This window comes from Halichondria panicea, chromosome 10 (assembly GCF_963675165.1).
Source record: "Halichondria panicea chromosome 10, odHalPani1.1, whole genome shotgun sequence".
In the NCBI taxonomy this organism is placed as follows: domain Eukaryota; kingdom Metazoa; phylum Porifera; class Demospongiae; order Suberitida; family Halichondriidae; genus Halichondria; species Halichondria panicea.
Genome location: NC_087386.1, coordinates 5,444,483 through 5,466,875, shown reverse-complemented (window position 1 = coordinate 5,466,875; position 22,393 = coordinate 5,444,483). Strand labels below are relative to the sequence as shown.

General features: G+C 40.8%; 5 protein-coding genes across 7 annotated transcripts; 4 read left to right on the top strand and 1 right to left on the bottom strand.

The window, feature by feature from the left end:
- The first annotated feature begins 426 nt into the window (after positions 1-426).
- LOC135342728 (probable E3 ubiquitin-protein ligase makorin-1) lies at positions 427-4,139 on the top strand. The gene is made up of 13 exons (XM_064539560.1): positions 427-549; positions 608-661; positions 802-906; positions 981-1,024; positions 1,336-1,415; positions 1,491-1,554; positions 1,600-1,682; positions 1,746-1,824; positions 1,883-1,925; positions 2,098-2,165; positions 2,403-2,476; positions 2,534-2,618; positions 3,795-4,139. The coding sequence occupies exons 1-13, from the start codon at positions 481-483 to the stop codon at positions 3,964-3,966; spliced, it is 1,020 nt and encodes a 339-aa protein (XP_064395630.1). The 5' UTR covers positions 427-480; the 3' UTR covers positions 3,967-4,139.
- LOC135342719 (zinc transporter Slc39a7-like) lies at positions 4,109-6,199 on the bottom strand. Its single transcript, XM_064539553.1, has 3 exons — positions 6,040-6,199; positions 5,251-5,840; positions 4,109-4,843 (listed from the first exon to the last, which is right to left on the bottom strand). Exons 1-3 carry the CDS (start codon positions 6,069-6,071, stop codon positions 4,347-4,349), a joined length of 1,119 nt encoding a protein of 372 aa, XP_064395623.1. The 5' UTR covers positions 6,072-6,199; the 3' UTR covers positions 4,109-4,346.
- Positions 6,200-6,278: 79 nt separating this feature from the next.
- On the top strand, positions 6,279-10,830 carry LOC135342626 (uncharacterized). Its single transcript, XM_064539416.1, has 7 exons — positions 6,279-6,567; positions 7,985-8,387; positions 8,479-8,704; positions 9,028-9,192; positions 9,357-10,164; positions 10,384-10,447; positions 10,558-10,830. The coding sequence occupies exons 1-7, from the start codon at positions 6,403-6,405 to the stop codon at positions 10,749-10,751; spliced, it is 2,025 nt and encodes a 674-aa protein (XP_064395486.1). The 5' UTR covers positions 6,279-6,402; the 3' UTR covers positions 10,752-10,830.
- Positions 10,831-11,271: 441 nt separating this feature from the next.
- LOC135342628 (uncharacterized) lies at positions 11,272-16,297 on the top strand. Of its 3 annotated transcripts, XM_064539420.1 has the most exons (8): positions 11,607-11,741; positions 11,809-12,405; positions 12,581-12,983; positions 13,080-13,305; positions 14,438-14,602; positions 14,761-15,559; positions 15,801-15,864; positions 15,982-16,297. In XM_064539420.1, exons 3-8 carry the CDS (start codon positions 12,650-12,652, stop codon positions 16,173-16,175), a joined length of 1,782 nt encoding a protein of 593 aa, XP_064395490.1. In that variant the 5' UTR covers positions 11,607-11,741; positions 11,809-12,405; positions 12,581-12,649; the 3' UTR covers positions 16,176-16,297. The 3 variants fall into 3 exon arrangements, with proteins under 3 accessions (XP_064395488.1, XP_064395489.1, XP_064395490.1); XM_064539418.1 differs by lacking the exon at positions 11,809-12,405 and having other exon boundaries at positions 11,272-11,741; XM_064539419.1 differs by having other exon boundaries at positions 11,598-12,405.
- Positions 16,298-16,915: 618 nt separating this feature from the next.
- Positions 16,916-22,070, top strand: LOC135342699 (serine carboxypeptidase S10 family member 1-like). Its single transcript, XM_064539510.1, has 11 exons — positions 16,916-17,065; positions 17,265-17,451; positions 18,211-18,405; positions 18,660-18,790; positions 18,996-19,068; positions 19,285-19,331; positions 19,481-19,530; positions 19,940-20,003; positions 20,062-20,151; positions 20,472-20,765; positions 21,868-22,070. Exons 1-11 carry the CDS (start codon positions 16,961-16,963, stop codon positions 21,910-21,912), a joined length of 1,281 nt encoding a protein of 426 aa, XP_064395580.1. The 5' UTR covers positions 16,916-16,960; the 3' UTR covers positions 21,913-22,070.
- The last annotated feature ends 323 nt before the right edge of the window (positions 22,071-22,393 follow it).

Genomic DNA, 22,393 nt, shown 5'->3' with positions numbered 1-22,393 from the left:
ATGGTACGTATGTAAAAAAATAATTTGGCAGGCTTTTGAAGGGTCACCTTTTGGTTGCAGACATGTAGGTTTTATCTGAAAGGTAGTTGTGGCTATGGAGACAAGTGTCGTTACAATCATGTGAGGCCCAAGGAACTGCCGGGACAGACGAAGAAGAGGTAGTACAAATCAAATACTGTAATTAAAACATAATATTACGTGTCTGAGGCTATAATAAACAAATACTGTGCTATTTAGGAAAAATGTCCAATGGCGCTCTAATACAGTAATTATTCGAGTGGCAGTTTTAAGGACTATGGTTTCTTTTACAGTGCTGTAGCTCCAGTGAGCCTACGTAGCAGTGATCACCTCCCGTGGAGTGGGGAGGGGTGAGTACAACACACTTTTGTTTCTATACTTCTAATTCTGTGCTTACTGCTAATGTTGTGAAATAATGTAACTACGTATACATGTATTTTTTGTCGTGTTTGTATACTATAGATGGTGACATTGAACAAGAATCCTTCTACGAATCCCAAGAAATGGGCACAGGCAGCAGAGTTTGTGCCAGTAAGTCACCTTGACTGCTGATTGTTCTGTTTGAGTATCCTTGTTGTTTCCATGGCAGGGGAAATCATTTCACGGGCCACTAGGTGATTTTTCCAGTCTGGACATAACGCAGGTTAATAAATTATTACTCCATATATTATGTAGCGATTTCAGAGAACAATGTATGTGACAATTTTTGGTTTTGGATTTTTAATACCAATCGACATTGCCACTAAACTTGATATGTCAGTAGCCTACTGTCATCCAATGCAGGATCAGTTCACAGCTGCCCCCCAGCTCTCGTACAGTGACATGGCCTCAGGGGGTGAGGGGAGCTCATTCCTAGACGTTATCACGACTGAGGAGGCAGCTGCTCTGGTGAGTGAGGGAGATGGTGTGTGTGTGTATGTACACGTTGTCTCGTGATTATTTTTTCTCTCTCTATTTGATAGCTGTGTCCGTTTGCTGAGATGGGAGCATGTCCGTTCGGAGAAAGGTCAGTATACCTTAGGGTACTAATTTTGGCGGATTTGCAGGAAATTCATTAGCACAAAATGGTTATGTGTCAAAATAATTTTAAGTATGAGTTTAAGGTTGTTGAATGGAAGAACAAAAGGACTATAGCTTGCTTAGCATACTCTCAAAAGTATATTTCTAAAAGAAAGAATTTGAAAGTTGTTAATGCAGACATACTTTAGTATAATAGTTACATACTTGTTTGGCTTTGTGAGGGGGCTCCATGTTTACTTTGGTGTGTACATTCCTTAGAGGTTGTCCTAATGTTCTACAATTGTTCTTTATTTTTAGTTGCGAGTATCTCCATGGAAATCTGTGTGACATGTGCAATCGAGAGTGTCTCAATCCTTCCGATCCTGAGCAACAAAAAGGTACAATAATAATAATTATATCTAATAGTGTTACTTGTGTGCATGGCTAACCTTACAGTCTTGTTCACACTTCAGCACATAAGAAAGAGTGCTTAGAGATGCACGAAAGAGAAATGGAGAGAGCCTTTCAAATCCAAGAGTAGGTTATTTCATTTCTTTACTTTTATTGTACACGTGTATATAGGACTGAGGATAAGAAATGTGCCATTTGTTTGGAGTATGTCAGTGGAAAGCTCGTCAGATCTGAGCAGAGATTTGGACTTCTTCGTAAGCTCTTATTGCAACATGCTCAGTACATTTAGGTACATATATCTGTCTGCTCATGTACAGCTAATTGTGACCATTGTTTCTGTCTCACTTGCATCCGCAAATGGAGGCAAACCACCCACACACAGAAAAGAACTATCAGGTTAGCCATTCCCCTAAGACATGCTGTGATTGATCTGACGTTTATTTTTCTCCTCCAGAGCCTGTCCACTTTGCAGAACAGTGTCCTTCTTTGTTATACCGGTAAGTACATCGTTATTATCATAACGAATCATAATTATATAGATTACCAAGTGTGTTAACAGCTTTGTAATAATTACGTATTTTTTTAGATGCATTTATGTCAAAAATACACCGTAATTATGCAGATGTGTATGTACACACATTATGTGTTATCTATTGTCCCTCTGTTCAGAGTGAGGTGTGGATTGATGATCCTGATCAAAAGTCTAAACTTGTTGGTGCCTACAAGGGGAACTTATCGTGAGTCATGCAGTTAGCATTGCGTATACGTATAGCGGCCGGGTTATTTTCGTATTGTGGAAATTTTCGTATATTTCGTGTTGTGGAGCATCATTGTGACGATTATTGTAGGTTCAACGTCACTATTCTGAGCTGTAATACAAAATATTTAATGGCAGTTCCTACGAACATTTGCACCAACAAAAATTACCCTCTATACGGAACGTATATAACTCATGTATTTTGTGTCGTTTGCAGAGCTAAGCACTGCAAGTACTTTGACATGGGTAAAGGCACGTGCTCATTCGGTAGTAGCTGTTTCTATAGACATGGTGAGTGGGTACTGTTGCACGCTTGAATGACCTCTGACCTCTGACCTCTGACCTCAGAGTACCCTGATGGAACAATAGCTAAGGAGGAGCCTCGTTATTTGACTGATTCTGATGGGGACAGAAAACCGATTAGAAACAATACGTAAGTGGTACAATACGTAAGTGGTTATACTGGTATGACTGGTATTTTACTATAGGGCTACGTTGACTAGGTAGCCCTATAGTAAAATACCAGTCATACCAGTATAACGTCTGGTTTGACGTCTGGTTTGGTGTCTGAGTGTCACATGTCAGGTGTTTCATTTTTGTCTATAAAAGTCACTAGTTGTTTTCTATTATTTTTTGTCCTGAAGAATCGCTCATTGCGAGGAAAAGCTTTGACAATATAAAACAAATTGAAAGTGACTATAGATAGCCATAGCCTTAGCCAGCTCACAGCTAGTTACCTAAAGTTTTTTGTCCTGAAGAATCGCTCATTGCGAGGAAAAGCTTTGACAATATAAAACAAATTGAAAGTGACTATAGATAGCCATAGCCTTAGCCAGCTCACAGCTAGTTACCTAAACTACTAACTTTACGCTACTAACTTTACGCTACTAACTTTACACTACTAACTTTACACTACTAACTTTGTACGTATAATTCTAGATACTGTATAAATATGGGGTGCCGTTGTGTCCAAATATTGATGACAAAAACACAAGGTTTTGGTGGTATTTAGCAAACAACTGAGGGTATTTAGTAAATGTCTGAGGGTATTTAGCAAATGACAGAGAGTATTTAGTAAATAAATCTGTAATCTGCTCCTGGTATTAGGGAGATGTGCAGGGCACAAGGTTGTGCGCATGCACAGTGTGCACGACTTCTTCTAGAATTCTGTAGCTATAGCTAGAGCTCTACTGTGCCCAGATGAACTCACACTCTGTTAAAGAGGAGTAGACAAACGCCTAGTGTTGACCTTGACTCGCTGAATAGAATACCCTCAGTCTTTTACTAAATCCCCTCAGCCATTTACTAAATGCCCTCAGTCGTTTACTAAATACCCTCAGTCGTGTACTAAATACCACCAAAACCTTGTGCTTTTATTTCAATATTTTGACACAAACGGCACCCCATATATAAATACACGTAGTCAAGAGTTAATGAACTCACGCAGTACATCGTGTATTATGAACATTATACATACACACCACACCCTGGCCTTGCTCATAACCTCTTTATCTCCCCCCAAACCATTGTTAACATTCCCCATTTTCTTACCACATAGCTTTACAATTATAGATATCTCACACACACACACACGGACACACTACTTTAGTCTGTGGGAGTTTCTGAACGATCGCGAGGATCGTCCAACCACGGCCCCCCAACCTACTGAGGAGACCTTGACGGACGCACAAGATGAAGTATTACGTCGTTTTCAGGAGGAGATCTTCGAGGGCAGGGACTGGTTCGAGAGCAACACTGATGAACTTCATGACTTTTTGTGATTATATAATTATAGCTAGCCAATTTTTTTATCTTATATAAATATAATACTTATGTAATTGTGCTAGCAGATGTTATTAGGTACTTATATTGATGCAGTATAATTATTATTATTCCTTGTCTGCAATTATATATATATACATGTTAATTGGTTATAATTGTTAATTGGTTTTAATTTGACAAAACTTTAAATTAATGGAGACAATAATTATGAATCAATATAATGTATGAATTGTATGGACATCATTCGCTTTAGTGTGCGTACTTGTAAAGTGTATTGATTCCCATGCATTCACTAGATATAATATACCAGCTCAGCGAGTGCACGAGATACACCATAATTATATTATAAAAGCTGTAATGTGTCAACGGTTAACAGTTCCTACTCTACGAATGTTATGAGCACCATCATCCCAATTCCTACAAACATGGCTACTATCTCTTTTGTAGATTGCCACACGGACGAGTTCTCTAAGAGTTCCGGTATCACAGACACCGTTGCTATATAAATGAACCCTCCAGCCGTAAACGGTAGAATCCAAGCCGTGGCAGTGTCTGTCCCCACCCCCTCGGCCAATAGTCCGGCCACGGTCCCGGCAATCGCGCCCACAGCCGTCCCAAGTTGTAGAAACATTGCTCTACGTTTGGGGAGTCCGGATTGAATTAGAATTGCAAAATCTCCGATTTCGTGAGGTACTTCGTGTATCAAGACAGTGATGGTAGTGATGATTCCAATGGATCGACCGGCTAGATAAGAGGCTCCAATGGCTAGTCCGTCAGTGAAATTGTGAGCAAAATCGGCAGCAAGGTTGAGGTATGCTGCTACTTTGATTCCGCCTCTGGGAGAAGCTTCTTTAGAAGTGCTGTCAGATTTGGAGCCTGCATGGAAAAAAGATAATTATAATAAAAGAATTTGGCAAAGACAGGATTATGGTTGTTAATTAGTGTACTGTTAGGAAGCTAGACTATACATGGATTCGTCAACAAGACAATGTGGTAGACCTCCCTAAGAGCTACACAATGCATTTTGTAATAGCGAATGTACATGTAGCCAACATAACACTAATCAAGAATACAGACGTACACACAACCTTAGCTTGAGGACAGAGGTACAATACAAGTATCTCGATTACGCTAAAACTGAGGCATTTGGTCACGTGCAACTTTACTGTTGAATTTTGCACGTGACCGGCTAATCGAGGTACTCATGTCGTACCTCCTCTGGCTTTAGGTAAAGAAGGCACTACATTAAAACAATATACGATTAAAAATGTAGAGTTAATTACCCTCGAAACTCTTGTTCCTCTTCTTGACAGTACTGTTTGCCTCCTTCACAACAGAGGCTTGATCCTTTGGTTTCTTGGGCAGGTGACTGTGACTGTGTCCGCCTTTAGCTAACCGAACAAACTTCTCCACCATGAGAAAGGCAACTATACCGGCTAGTACCCATAGTCCAACCATCATATCTTGCATGTGATCGTGTCCATGGTGATCATGTGAATGCTCGTGAGAATGGTTGTCATCATGTGAGTGGTCATGTGACGTTTCGTCATCGTGGTGATGGTGGTGGGGGGAGATAGCGTGAGGGATAAGGTGAAGGAAGGCATCGCCAAGTAATCCTCCAGAAGCGAAACTCAGTAGAACCTTCAAAAGTGAAGAATGCTCGCTTGCATTTTCTAGAGGTATAAAAAAGAGAATGAAGAATGGAGCAGCGCTAATTATAGCCGTTGACGAGAGGGCATATCCCCAAAGTTCGTAGGTACTATCAAACGGACGAGAGAACTGTTTCAAGAACTCCCACTGAGAAGAGGCGTGGTCACCGTGTCCCAAGACAAAATGGCAGACGCTTATCAAAGCCACCAGCACAGAAACTTTCCTGCGTAGAATAATGTTTTTTAATATTGGCAATTGTTGAGAATAATTGCTAGCTAGATTAAATGTATATGGGACATCACTTCCAGGAACTTACTGACACCGCTACACAAGGCTGTATTATTTTACATTCATGGCCTTGAATAAAAATATGTGTAATAGGCCTAGTACAAAGACACAGTATCTGATTCATATTAGCTTACCTGGTTAGGCCTAATAGACTGAGTGAAGACATCCCTCACAAGCTCGGTAGACCAATAATGAACTCGAACTCAGAACTAGATGACAAAGAATATGAAGTACAAAGAACTTTGTGTACACTAGGCCACGTGGGTGGGTGTGACCTGTGCTGTGGGGGCGCACATGTACATTTGGGGATTTCCCTATAATTATCTGGGAAAACCCTGTTGTTCCATGCAATCACTGCGCATGTGTAGATTAATCTCATGCATTCCAGGAAGGCGCAGCCATAATAATATCTGCTGCAACTCACTTAGCTCTAGAGCGAGATTTAATTTCTATTGTAGCCTCGATAGTAGTACTACTATTCTCCTCACGCGGTCCTGATGGACCCACTAAAGAAGGAGCTATGGAGACTCAGGTTTAACTGGCTGTTCACTCTCCTGATGGTCCCACTGTACTCCGTTAGTCAGATTGGCATTTCTTCTTCTTTTCACCAGTTTGTCACTAATCCAAACGTGCAGCAGATACAAAATGAGACATATAAAAAGGTATAAACTACCTAGAATCTGAGTTGTCTGCATGAGTGGATATATAATTAATTTTCTATAATTAGATTAATACGTCCTGGTGCATTTCTGTGGCACGAGTGTAATATTCGGGGATGTACAACTCGACATTGTGCAATGTAGCATAGAATAAAACTCATTCTCCCTGTATTGCTATAGTCCAAGACTGAGCAGTCATTCTCTTTTTTACGGTGGCCCTGAGTGCTACTCTAGTTGATAGTTCCTAGTTAGTAGTTCGCAGTTGCTACTTGATAGTTCAACCGCGTAGTTGGTAGTTCGCATTTGCTACTTGATACCGTATAGCGTGTAATTTTCGTGGGGCAAAATATTCGTGGTTTTCGTGGTTTGAGGTCTGACCACGAATATTTTACCCACGAATGAAGCGACCTTGCCTACCTTTACCTGCAGTGCAAGCAGCTACCACGAAAATATTACCCACGATATTGCTGAACCACGAATATTTTGTCCCCCGAAAATTACCCGCTATACGGTAGTTCAAATGCCTAGTTGCTAGTTGGCAGTTGGTAGTTGGCACGGTTGGCAGTTGGTAGTTTGTGACCTTTAAACTTCACAACGAACTAATGCCAGGAATTATTTTGTATAGTGGACACACATTAGTGCCGTCTGAGGCCAGTAAACTTAAAAGACTACATCTTGTACGCCAGTTAGTGTTGTATATAGATCTTTGCACTGCCTCTAATCTTTTAACCATAACTTTAAATGGCCTCAATAGAATCTAAGATTGCCATGCAAAACCTGTTTCTATAATGCTCCCCCCCCCCCCCCCCTACTAGGAATATAGGTGCATGGGGATTAGACTTGAAATTATCTCCCTATCTAGATGTGTAGACTCTACATATAAAGATTATATAGCTGTGTCTATAGGGCAATACGTAAAAGCCATACGCCGCTCTCTATGCTATAACATTGATTCCGATGCCCATGCTTAGCGCTTTGAATAGTTTCCAAACAGTTAACTTTAAACTCATTTAACACACAAATACAATAACAACAGTCATTAAGCAACTGTCTAATACAATTAAAATATTTGTGTGAAATTTGATCCACGTCACTAAGCAGCTATAGCCCATTTACAGACACCTAATCCTGTACAACACCTCAGAATTAGCCCTTTGTGTTTACTCACATGTACAGCTAAACCGCTTCTGACACAATCCGCACCATCTCCAGAAGTGGGTTGGCTAATCCGGATTAGAACCCGGATAAGGGCCATTTCACACGAATGCGAATAAGTTTAATCCGGATTCCAACCTGGATTAAAGGCTTAGTGTAAATGGGGCTTATTATACAAGTCAATCACCTGCATGCATGTATGCAGTCACATGTTACACCATTTTTTCAACCATGATTTTGCTCTGAATGTGTTCTCATTTTTCAGCTTGAGCCAGGACTTGGGGAGACAGAAACATTTTACTCACTCCTGATTGCAGGATTCGAGTTTGGAGGAATGGTTGGAGGGTTTGTGTCGGGTGTTCTTGTGGGATACGTTCCCTACTGGTACTTGTGGGCAATCGCTTTCGTAACTCATATATTGGGCTACATCATGTATTGTGTTGTTAGTCAAGGGTGGTTGATCATGATATCAAGACTGTTGGCAGGATACATCTTAGGATCCTTGGTAACGCTAAGTTTTGCCTATTTCTCAAGCAGTAGTGAAGAATATGTTGAGACACAGAAGAAGTTAGGAATAAAAACTGATGAAAAATCTGTCGAAAAAGCTAGGAATATGCTGTTTACGGCTTCAGCTTTTGGGTACAGCGCTGGATTCATCATTGGACCTGGTGATTGTTTACAATATTTTCATACAGTGACTTTACAAGTTATCTTTATACACATGCACTGATGTATATTACAGAGACATTTTGCATGCAGGTGCTGCCGTAATATTTGCTCAGTTTGAGTACATAAACCAGTTCAAAGCCATTGGATGGTTTAACGTTGCCTACGGAGTGGTAGGCTTGCTTCTTCTTGTGGTAATGTTTCGTGGTGAAATGAAATGGAAGAGGGTCAGAGTGGATCAGTGTATGCGTTGTCCTAAAGAAAAAGAAGGGTCAACAACCAAAGCTTGTGGCGGAGTTGGTCTGCTACCACTATTTATATCCTACTCAGTGTGTATTGATATAGAATGTGCATCTCATAATAATAATAATTATAGCTAATGGTGTCATTGTATGAAAGGCTAAGCTTATAATTATTGCACAGCTGGTAGAGTGATTGGTGTGTCAGTCTGTAGGTGGCCGTGTGCATGTGCATGCAAAAATGAGCTGTTTGAGAGAAATATACACTTTTATGAACTGTATAGCCTCGTCCCCAGGCCGAGTTGTCTCTAAAAGAACACTAGGTCACACTATACTATAGCTATAAGCCTGCATGGTAAAGATTGGCCGCCGGAGTGTAAAATTTTCTTAACCTTTATCACATTATCCTTAGTCTGTTCGTGCTCTCGCTCACTGAACGAACTAGATATGCTGTAATTCAAACACTTGCTAATCCCATAGCAAGTGACTCCTTTGGAATAAATGAGAGAGATGCCTCGTACATTTTCCTTGTACTTGGACTGCCACAGTTTGGTGGAGCAATATCATTGTGAGCTCAGTGACACTACATTTGTACTTATGACAACATTAATTTTTGAGAACGCTATTTGCTGCATACATTTCATGTGGGTTTTTAGTACTCCTGGCCTCAATAGTAATTGTAATTGGGACAGTCAAGTATGATTATCTAACAATGCTCTCCATCATATATAGGCTGATTTTCCAGTGTGCACGGCTCTCCAACCAGGGAATTACACTAGTGGGAATTCTGACCACCGTAACTGGTTATCTTCTGTTGACTGATTTTCAAGCTATACCCTACGATCCATGCACAGAGTACAGTCCATTCCATCATCCTGATATTACTGATTACTACAAGTTTCCGTTATCTAACGAAAGTCTCAGGAATACCACATCACAATCGATGAGTACATCTTTGCCAAAACTGAAAGGCATACAATTTTCGTCTAATCTTGATGTTAAAGTTGGTGATGGCCCATTGTTTCATACTAACTTTGGAATGACGAGTAAATTTCTTTGTCATCAGGTACAAGATTGCTTATGTGATCTTTCAACTCCTTGTGTACACTATCCATTGTTTTCTGATATAAATGTGAAGTTGGATTCTAAAGATTTGTATAAGTGCAATTCTAGCGAAAGTCATATGATAGTTTGTGTACATTTACCACACGATCAAATTTCACCACAAAACTCGCGTGAAATTTCAACTCCGGAATTTGCTGAAATCGAAAGCATCACTGTACTACCAAAAACGTTGTACTTTATAGCTCGAAACAGCTGCATTGAGGCGAATGTGACTGGTCACCAGTGTCACTGGATACCCTCGTCCACAATCACCAAGAAGGAGTGTGAAGACTGTCAGCCCATCTGTAGGAGCGTGAGCCAGACACTCACTTTCCCTCAGTTCTCTATAGGCATGGGATTGCTCATCTACTCCAGTTCACTCCAACTACCGCCGATAGTGGCATTAATAACGAACCAAAGTCCCAAGCACTTACAAGTACACACCTTATTTTTACAGTACTCTATGCATGGAAATCGCTCATTTATACATCATAATTATGTCCAGTAGTTTAGACAACACCCTACGCATTGCATAATTATGTTGGTGGTAAGTCATCATGCAGTATGCATGGATCTATGATCTATACTTCCATTGCATGCATGATCAGTCCCTTGCAGGTAACGACTGTGTGTATTTTCTTTTAAAATTATGCAGGGCTTTATCATTGGATGTATGTCAGCTACAAACTTTATTATGCGAACTGTCTCACCACTAATACGTAAGGCAATGATGTAATAATAACATGCACTCCTGCAAGCCTTCAATTTTACTAAGTAGTACTTTAACATTGCAAACTGACGCTTTGTTGTCTGTTCTATTCCACTACAGTGGATGCTTTGTACGAGAAAGTGCAGAAGCGGACGTTTATCGTCACACTGATAATGGTCCTTGCACACATTCCCTTTGTCATTGAGATTATCGTGCTTTACTCAAAACTAGGGCCAAGAACCGACCTTGACAATCAACCCAAGTATTCCAAGTTAGAGCAAGAGGAATCGAAACTAGATAATGTTGATGATTAGGTTGATTTTAATATTTCTTTTGGAGTACCGTATTTAAGATCATGTGTAGCTATAGTATTAATCTACATCTTAAAGTGGAGCCCATCGTTATGCAAAACTTAATGTATAATGAAAAATGAACATATTATTATAATAGGCACATTTTCTTATTCCCTTAGACACCTATTATGCACAATTATTCCGAGCATAATTTATCAGGGCCTAGGACTCAGGGACTGTTCTGACTGTTGCACGGCGGACAGCAAGGAAAACGCTTTGGAGAGGAGAACGGTTTGATCTCGCCGATCACCAACACCACCTCGAAACATCATTAATACATGTACATGTCGAAGAGAAAATTAATTAGTCGTAATAACTTTATGCAATCTCAAGTTAAGACTAGTATCGATTCCAGGGCAAATAAAATGCGGCCTGGAATCGAGGCTATGGGTTATGGGTTACCCGTGTCTCACGTGCAGCACTCTTGTAAATTATAAATAAATTATTGTAATGTATAATAATTATGTGTGGGTGGCAGAGTCTAGCATTCGCATTCCAAGTTAGAGCAAGAGGAATGGCTGGTCCACGAGAGTGAGAAGAGAGCTGCATATGTGCAAGGCTCTGCATGCTGATGCAGCTATTAATTTTAGACTTGGACTTGTTTGGCATCGATCTTTTTAACAACAATCGTTGTTTTTTGTCTGTCCTAGGTATAGGTAGCTAGCTAGTCTCATGGATCAGCCCCCTCCTGAGGGGGCTGATCCATGAGACTAGGTAGTGACCACTATTGGAACGGCGGCTGATTCATGAGACTAATTTTAATTAAGGCTGGTGCGAGACTATAGGATGGACCCACTAAAGAAGGAGCTGTGGAGACTCAGGTTTAACTGGCTGTTCATTCTCCTGATGGTCCCACTGTGCTCCGTTAGTCAGATTGGCATTTCTTCTTCTTTTCATCAGTTTGTCACTAATCCAAACGTGCAGCAGATAAAAAATGAAACATATAAAAAGGTATAAACTATATAGCTAGAACCTGAGTTGTCTGCCTGTGAGGTGCTGTGATTAATACGTCCTGCAGGGTGCATTTCTGTGGCACGAGTAATATTCTGGGATGTACGATTTGACATTGTGAATAAAACTCAGTTCTTCAGGTTCTCCCTATTTGCTATTGCTATAATCCAAGAATGCATGAGCAGTCACTCTGACGTGCTCTTTTTTGGTATGCATGAGTGTCTCTGTGAAAAGTATGTTGCCAGGATATCAATTTACATTGACTTCTGAGATCAAGGAAACAGTGTGCCAATATCAATCTGCCATATGGCACAGTTTAGGTGTAGTTGGGCGTAGCCCACCCTGGACGCTCACGTACGGTTGGGCACCACTGCATTACCAGGTTTTGTTCCAGGTACATAAATACTCTTATAGGACATGAAATGACATGCAAGTGGGCGGTCACCGCAAAGCATGCTGCTGCACGCGTGCACAGTCAATTTTGCATGCCACTAGCTCTAAATTAATGATCTGGCGTGTTCCTGGATCAAACTGGCTTGTCTACTGTTGTAACAGTTGCATAGATCAATGCAATTAGCCTCAGTACTCAGGCTACTAAATGCTTCATTTTTCTAGCAAAGGAGCCGGGCTACTATTGAGCGGCCTTTGATCAAGCACATATACGGTACGCAATACAGGGCTGCGGTTTACAAGCACTCAGTCTCAATTACGAAACGTGATCCCCGAGTATGTGTTGAACACACTCCATTAGGCAGCTATTACAAGTCAATCACCTGCATGCATGCATACACATGTTACTTCAACCATGATTTTGCTCTGAATGTGTTCTCATTTTTCAGCTTGAGCCAGGACTTGGGGAGACAGAAACATTTTACTCACTCCTGATTGCAGGATTCGAGTTTGGAGGAATGGTTGGAGGGTTTGTGTCGGGTGTTCTTGTGGGATACGTTCCCTACTGGTACTTGTGGGCGATCACTTTCGTAACTCATATATTGAGCTACATCATTTATTGTGTTGTTAGTCAAGGATGGTTGATCATGATATCAAGACTGTTGGCAGGATACATCTTAGGATCCTTGGTAACGCTAAGTTTTGCCTATTTCTCAAGCAGTAGTGAAGAATATGTTGAGACACAGAAAAAGTTAGGAATAAAAACTGATGAAAAATCTGTCGAAAAAACTAGAAATATGCTATTTGTGACTATAGCTTTTGGGTACAGCACTGGATTCATCATTGGATCTGGTGATTGCTTCATACAGTGCATGACAGCATGTACAAGTCTTATACATACATCAGTGTGTATTATTATAGACATTAACAGAGACATTTTGCATGCAGGTGCTGCCGTAATATTTGCTCAGTTTGAGTACATAAACCAGTTCAAAGCCATTGGATGGTTTAACGTTGCCTACGGAGTGGCAGCCTTGCTTCTTCTTGTGGTAATGTTTCGTGGTGAAATGAAATGGAAGAGAGTCAGAGTGGATCAGTGTATGCATTGTCCCAAAGAAAAAGAAGGGTCAACGATCAAAGCTTGTGGCGGAGTTGGTCTGCTACCACTATTTATATCCTACTCAGTGTGTATTGATAAGTAACACATTAGAATGTGCATATCATGGTAAATGTATATAGCTAATGGTGCATGTCATTGAAAGGCTATGCTTATAATTATTACCCATGTGTGCGCGCATGCGCAGCAGGGAATAATTAAAGTGATTTGTGTCTGTAAGTTTGCGGCTGTGTGGGTGTGTGTGTGTGTGTGTGTGTGTGTGTGTGTGCTTTATAACCGTAGCCTTGACTCACGACCAGGCCGAGTTGTCTTAAAATTACGTTAGGTCGCTAGGCCTGGTAAAGAATAGTTGGCAACCTAGCGTTATTTTAGAGACAACTTGGCCTGGAAACGAGGATACTTTAACTGCGATAAAACAGTGGTTGAAAAATAATACACTATTCTATACTTGAAAGTTGTAGGCAATCCTCGAAAGGCGACACATGATCGTCGTGGCTTTAGATCATTATATAGACATGCAATTCCAGGCCGGGAAAAGAGAACAAGTGGCCTGTCGTGTACGAATGTGCCAACAATAGTATAGAATCTATATTCAATTTAATATCGCTATAAAAGTTATTTTGTGCCATGAGGCTCAGGGGTGGATATCCAGCCAAAAATTTATAGGGGGGTTATAAAACAAAAGCGTGTGTTAGCGCGCGCGCAACTTGTTTGACCACACACTCTTTCACGCCCACTTAGTTGAAATTGACATCATAGTAAACGTGCACAAAGTATACTGCTGTCTACTACAGCTAGGTACCTTGTCATGTATACTGTGAATGGTATGTGTGGAATGAATGTGTATTTACTACTTAGTGTGTCCTGGACTTGTACTCATGTCAACAGATACTAATACTTCATAGTTCACAGCTTGTAAGTGCTCATTAGCCACAAGCACACAAGTGTAGGTTGAGCTAGTTTTTTTGAGTGTTTGGGGGGTTGCAACCCCTGAAACTCACCCCCTATATCCGGGCCTGAGGCTTACACTTGCTATATACTATACGTAATCGCGCCAACGTGCACATGGTAAGTGCTTTTCAGAGCATCTTCAGTTGTTAGTATAAGTGTTTGCTTATCTGTGTGCTTGGCATGCATGCACTTTATGTACCTTATAACAGGTGTAACATTTTCTTAACCTTTATCACATTATCCTTAGTCTGCTCGTGCTCTCATTCACTGAACGAACTAGATATGCTGTGATTCAAACACTTCTTAATCCCATAGCAAGTGATTCCTTTGGAATAAATGAGAGAGATACCTCGTACATTTTCCTTGTACTTGGACTACTACAGTTTGGTGGAGCAATATCATTGTGAGCTGCATGTGTATTTATGACAACATTTTGAGAATACCGTTTGCTGCATGCTTGTGGGTTTTTAGTACAGATTGAATCCTGCATGGCCTCAATTAATTGTAATTGGGACAATTTCTTGCATGATATCTATGCTAACAATACTCTACATCATATAGGCTGATTTTCCAGTGTGCACGGCTCTCCAACCAGGGAATTACACTAGTAGGAATTCTGACCACCGTAACTGGTTATCTTCTGTTGACTGATTTTCAAGCTATACCCTACGATCCATGCACAGAGTACAGTCCATTCCATCATCCTGATATTACTGATTACTACAAGTTTCTGTTACCTAACGAAAGTCTCAGGAATATCACATCACAATCGATGAGTACATCTTTGCCAAAACTGAAAAGCATACAATTCTCGTCTAATCTTGATGTTAAAGTTGGTGACGGCCCATTATTTCATACTAACTTTGGAATGACGAGTAAATTTCTTTGTCATCAGGTACAAGATTGCTTATGTGATCTTTCAACTCCTTGTGTACACTATCCATTGTTTTCTGATATAAATGTGAAGTTGGATTCTGAAGATTTGTATAAGTGCAATTCTAGCGAAAGTCATATGATAGTTTGTGTTCATTTACCACACAATCAAATTTCACAACAAAATTCTCCTGAAATTTCAACTCCTGAAATCGAAAGCATCACTGTACTACCAAAAACGTTGTACTTCATAGCTCGAAACAGCTGCATTGAGGCGAATGTGACTGGTCACCAGTGTCACTGGATACCCTCGTCCACAATCACCAAGAAGGAATGTGAAGACTGCCAGCCCATCTGTAGGAGCGTGAGCCAGACACTCAATTTCCCTCAGTTCTCTATAGGCATGGGATTGCTCGTCTACTCCAGTTCACTCCAACTACCGCCGATAGTGGCATTAATAACAAACCAAAGTCCCAAGCACTTACAAGTAGGCACATTATTTTTACATTACTCATTGAAAATTGCTCATTTGTCTTGGCCTATAATAATTATACATCATGTCCAGTAGTATGGTTTAGACAACACTTTACGCATTGCATAAATTATGTTGTGTTGTAAGTTTGATAACTGGATCTATACTTCCATTGTCAATGCATGATCAGTCCCTTGATTTAATGCAATAATTATGATGTGCCGACTGCAGTGTATTAAATGATTTTCTCTTGCAGGGCTTTATCATTGGATGTATGTCAGCTACAATCTTTATTATGCGAACTGTCTCACCACTAATACGTAAGGCAATGATGTAGATCTAATAATAACATGCACTCATGCAAGCCTTCAATTTTACTAAGCACTTCAACATTGCAAACTGACGCTTTGCTGTCTGTTCTATATTCCTAACTACAGTGGATGCTTTGTACGAGAAAGTGCAGAAGCGGACGTTTATCTTCACACTGATAATGGTCCTTGCACACATTCCCTTCGTCATCGAGATTATCGTGCTTTACTCAAAACTAGGGCCAAGAACCGACCTTGACAATGAACCCAAGTATTCCAAGTTAGAGCAAGAGGAATCGAAACTGGATAATGTTGATGATTAGGTTGATTTTGACATTTCTTTTCGAGTACCGTATTTTATGATCATGTGTAGCTATATAGTATCCGTCTATATTCAATTCATATTGTATTCTCTCTGTAAAGAATGAGGAAACTGCGTTACATGTCGGTGAACTATTCATCTGTAGCTAAGAGCACTTTTGATGAGCATTGTGTTTCTCGTATGAATGTCAGTTGGCACAGATGCAATTGACATCTTTTGTGATGTTAAGATAATGTACCTCTTCCAAATTTAAATTCTCCTGCTAGCTTTCCGAAAGTTGCAGCACTTATATTATATCAACATGCGTTCGGCCACACTTGACCTAACCAACATCCTCCCCAACCTGCCTTCTCTCACACAGCTGTGTATTATCATCACTGATTCTGACCATGGCCTGCTACAGTTGCCCATTGATCCAGATTACTAAGTATCGAGAATTTGATTTTTCTGATGATCTGGCCCGAGCTCTTTCATCTCTGTATATATATTTGTACGTCAAGATGTACCAAACAGTTCCCTTCTTTTTGAACTACCAAAGAATGAGTTTTTAGGGCGTTTTGTTAACCAGTCTTCAATGTCTTCAATGACATTTGATGTTCAAGTCGATATTTGAGATTATTCAGCCAGAAGCCAATAAGAATGCAATGATAGACTAGATTGTGGTGGTTTAATTTAATGTGTGGGTGGCTCTAGGTGGGCGTGCTCAGCCGTTAATAAATTATGTCCTGGATGTATGGCCCGCGAGACTAGTCACATGCATGTACGTACGTCTATTGAAAAGCTAAGATGGCTTCTAGTTTGCTGTTAGCCACACTTCTGCTCCTGCCCTGTCTTTCCTCTTGTGCCTTCCCCTGGCCAGACAATGTCACACAGCACAAGGGATACATTGAGGTAACTACATACACCACTAGAGATATAAATGTATATTAGTGAATTCAGTGTACAAAATTAAAGCTGGCTAGCTGGCTCTGCAAGCTATTGAGGCTCTAACATCTACCTACTGTACTAAGCTAGGCTAGGATGCAAGTCTTACAAAAGCTTATTTTGATGGGTGTAATGCGTTTATATCCACGTTCATGTACGTGTGCAGGTGAATAAGACTCATGGAGCGAACCTGTTCTACTGGTTCTTCGAGAGTCGTCAGACCCCTGAGAAGGACCCCCTGGTGGTGTGGCTCACTGGGGGGCCGGGCTGCTCAAGCATGCTGGCTCTCCTTGTTGAGAATGGCCCCTTCCTTATTCCCGAGGGCAAGACTGAACCAGAGATCAACAAATATGGTGAGTGGGTGCATTTGGAGGAGAATGGAGAATTATCAAAATTTAGCTTTAGGCCACTCCAAGTGATACTCTGGTTTCTGGTCCACCGCCCGCATCAGATTTTATTCTTGGATTTCTATCTCATTATTGGATTTCTATCTCATTATTTCTACTACGCATGCGCAGAATGGTCCATGTGGTACAAAATAGTGTGATAATGATATTCATTTGCAAAATAATGAGATTCATAAGGTGAAATTGATAATGACATAATGAGAAAAGCCGCCCACCCGTATGCAATTAGAAAAACTTCAGGACCAGAAACCAGAGTATCACTTGGAGTGGCCTTAGTTTTTTTTTACTATGTAAATTTTAATATTTAATAGGCAATTGTTATTAGGTCGGCCTCAAATCTGTACAGTGAAGTATTGATAGCCCTGATATTGTGGAGAATGTGCTCTTTGTAGATACTTTCAAAGGCTGAATTTATTAAACCAATCTTGTTAATGCACTAAAGGCAAGTTCTATGGTCATTTTTTGGTTTCATTTTATACTGTATGTGGTTGACTGGTATGTGCCAGGGAGGACTTGTACATGGAAAATGCTAACTTTTAGCTGGTTGGAGCTTATCACCGCTAAAGCATATAGATAGAAGCACTTTTTAACAAGGAATCCAATGGTATATGAAATTTTGAACTATGAAAAAGTTATGTCAAATGCAGATGTTTTTGTGTCATTGTCAGTCAGATGTATCGATTATACTTGCTCCATTCCATCCAGGCTGGAACTCATTTACCAACGTGATGTTTATTGACCAGCCTGTTGGCACTGGGTTCTCGTACGTCACTAGTCCCCTGGGTTACGTCACTAACGAGAAGACCATCGGCAAAGAGCTCTGGACTATGATACAGGAGTTCTACACTTTGTACCCAAAGTATGCCAACCTGGACCTCTACATTGTGGGAGAGAGCTATGGTGAGTGTGTGTGTGTGTGAGGGGGGTTAGTGGAGAAGATAATGCAGTACTCTAGTGATGTAATAAAGTGTGCTGAAAGAGTCTCGAGACAACAGTACATTTTGCTCTCTGTTTAATTCTTGACAGGATATTCCATTGAGAGTACATTTACTGTTTTAAAAACCTCTCAACTGCCAACCTTAATCGGGAATTATGTGAAATGATTTCTCGATTACTCTTAAGTTACCTCCCCTCTCTCCCTCCCTCCCTTGCAGCTGGGCACTACGTCCCTGCCACTGCTCAGGTCATCCTGGAGAGCAACTCTGTCTATGTCAAGAATCTGAAGGGAATTGGCATTGGGAACGGATGGGTAGACCCGTACATTCAGTACCAAGCATATGCACAGGTGCGTTATATCAAGTTTCAATTTTTTGCTAGCAATAATTATTTGACTACCCTCAATTTGAAGTTCAATTACTGTGTGCACGTACTTTCAGTTTGACCTTTCTATACAGAGTATGTGTGTGTTTGACCTGTGCGTGTGATGAACAATATGGATGAACCAGCTGTTACATCACTGACACTGTTTTCCCTCTTTCTCCCATATATAGTTTGCCTTGCAAAATAAGCTGATCAACGAGTCGACAGTCAAGATAGCCGGTGTCATGTACGACGCCTGCAAGTGTGAGTACAGCTAGCACGAGTAACAGTCCTATCACTTGAGTCAGTGTACTGTACTACTGTGCGTACACCAGGACATGTATTAAGCAATTCTTTAAACTCTGAATGCCCCCCCCCCCTCTCTCTCTCTCTCTCTCTCTCTCTCTCTCTCTCTCTCTCTCTCTCTCTCTCTCTCTCTCTCTCTCTCTCTCTCTCTCTCCCTCTCTCTCTCTCATGCAGTGCTAATAGACACTGGTGTGTGGTTGGCTGCCTTCCCCGAATGTCAGGTGAGTGGCTTCAGCTGAGTCCTTCCCCCTTATCCTGTGTTCTAGAACAATTAACGCATCTTTTGAGTTTACTTTGGAAGTTGTTTTCAGTATTATAATACCTATAATTATACACAGTTGTAGATTTCATTGCTGCGTGAACACTGCAGATTATTGAGACGTTTGTGTTGGAGGCTGCTAAGCTTCACTTGGGACGTAGGTAAGTATGGGGTCTTCATACATGTAGGTATGGGATATGGGGTATGTGTATCAGGGTCTTCACACATGTAGGTATGGGGTATGGGGTATGTGTATCAGGGTCTTTACACATGTAGGTATGGGGTATGGGGTGTGTGTTTCAGGGTCTTCACACATGTAGGATATGGGGTATGTGTAAGGGGGGAAAATACTTAACCCCAAATTTTAGGATGGGACATCATTTAAAATTCCATAACTTTTGTACCGTTCTAATGTCCACATTTTTTTTATTTTCTGAAAGCGAAACCTTCCAAATGATGTGTTTAAATCATCGGGGGCCATAATTTGTCATTTTTAACCTCTAACCCTGCTTAGGTAGGTACATGTATGGTGTTTGTGTAGCAAATCACTGCCTGTTTTAATCACTCCAGCATCAATGTGTACGACATACGCAAGAAGTGCGAAGATCCTCCACTCTGCTACGACTTCTCCAGGGTAACCAGTACTAGGCGTAATCAACTAGATACTTGAAAAAATGTTTGTTTTTTGTCAGGTGGACACATTTTTGAACCGTAAGGATGTTCAAGCAGACCTAGGGGTGAATCGCAAATGGGAGTCCTGTACGACAGGCGTACACTTCCTGGTGAGTTGAAGTCTATTGATATCGCTAACTGGTTTTTAGGCTCAATATCCTCCCATCTTGATAGTACAATGTACTTCGTAAATTGAGCTAAAATTGTGTGTAGAACATAGAGTGTACGTAGCCTTGTCTCCAGGCGGACTTTTTTGACCAGCGTTATACATTAGAGCAAAATTGGCGTATGGGGACAAGTACATTCACATGCAGCTTTTTGTATCAATTAACAGCATAATTAAGGTTACATGTTCCTTGCTGCTGGGATGTCTGTAAAACAGGCCCTAATATAATTATAGCTGTACTTATACATCAGCTGTTGTTTGCAGTTGCTTGGTGACTGGATCAAGGACTTCAAGTCGGCTACTGGGAAAGTCCTAGACCAGGGTCGGAGGGTGGTTGTGTACAGCGGGAAGGAGGACTACATCTGTAACTATCTCGGGGGATCAGAGTGGACCAACGTGACTCAGTGGAAAAACCAGGATGAGTTTGAGAAGGCATCCCTTGTTCCGTGGCAGGATGGAGAGGGAGAAGTGTTTGGGCAGGTCAAGAGTGGTGGAGGGCTCTCCTTCGTACAGGTGGAGAGAGCAGGGCACATGGTACCCATGGACCAGCCTATAGCAGTGAGTAGTCTAGTATACAGTAACCATACATGTATGTATACGTCAACTTACCCATGGACCAGCCTATAGTAGTCTCAGTGACAGTAGCCATGTATAGGTCAAACTTATTATAATGGACCAGCCTTAGCAGTGAGTAGCAGATATATAATTACTACAAATAATTATAGTGCAGTACGAGCATTGTTATTATATATAAATAATTATAATTATACGTATTAGTTAATCCACCGTTGCGAGTGCTCTATGGATATTATTGGCCAAGCGGAAGTTTGAGAAGCTCATGTATAGCTCGAGGAGAAGCCGAGTGCTACATGATGCCTTAATTCCACAAGGCCAATAATATCCATAGAGCACGGGCGTAAATGGTGCATTATAACTGGTTTATAGTTTGCAGCTTCTTGCGACTACCAATAGCTATTACTCTAGTGTAGAGCTAACTACTAAGTAGAATAGCAACTTTCTATGAACATAAATTACTATTCCTGATTTTGGAGAGACTGCAATGGCCTTCAATAAACTAACCTTGACTCGAGAACAAAGCCTTTGTTTGTATGATAGCAATGCTAGAAGCTTATATAGAGTACTCACATTGCAACCTTGGAACAGTTGTAGCTATAGCTTTAAAAGCTTCGTTGTCGTATAAAAGTGAGCAAAACCTAGAAGCTTGAACTTGCGTTGGCTAGCTCTACACGCGACCTTTGTTCGAGGTAGATCTACATATTTACAGCTGAAGTAATCTCTAGAAGTGTAGTTTGTTGCTTCTTTATTATTGTGTAACTAAACACTCCTCTGGTTTTTATATGTCAACAAGCCAGGGTTAGCACTTCAGTGTAGTTTATGGCATTTTGAGCACAGTTTTTCCTTTGATCTCTATGGCTTCCTTACTACAAATGTTGTTTATGAAGAGTACGTCAGAGGAAGTACGACACGCGTGCCTCGATTTAGCAATTAGCCTCTGCAATAATGTTGAGCGTGGGTGGATATCTGTCCACGCTCAACGTTATTGCAGAGGCTATAATTGCCGAGAATATGTAGTACTATGCATGTATGTGTATAGTCTGTGTGTTGTGGTTACACTGCTGTGTAATTTATTTCCCCTCAGGCTCTGGACATATTGGACCACCTGGTCAACTCTCCTTTCCCTTGAGCAACTTCCCCCCCCCCCCCTCCTCGAACTGTGAACATGAAGATAAACTTTGAACTGTAACACATTTACTGTAATAATTTTTTACTAACACTTATATTATAAGTTTCGTAACAATCATGCCAAATAAAACCAAAAATAATGATTATTTGTACAACAGTTATTGGGATAAAGTGAAAATAAAAATGCGTTGTGTACTGACATGATATGCATGTAAAAATTATAAAAGTCAAAGCTCCCCTACAGTTCATTGTGAGTATGTATGGTCGAGTCTTTAGCTCCTAAATAGGCCATTTTCCGTTGTCGAACCTCCTCCCCCAGTGATGTGCTTATTCTCATGAGCTCTTCGAGGTCAAAAGTATAGTTAGTGAACTTGGCGTGATGAGTGCCCAGGGTGGGGTGCTTGCCCTGAGGGTGTGTGTGTGTGGGGGGGGGGCATGTTAATCACATCCATGCATTCAATTATACAGTAGAAGAACATTTT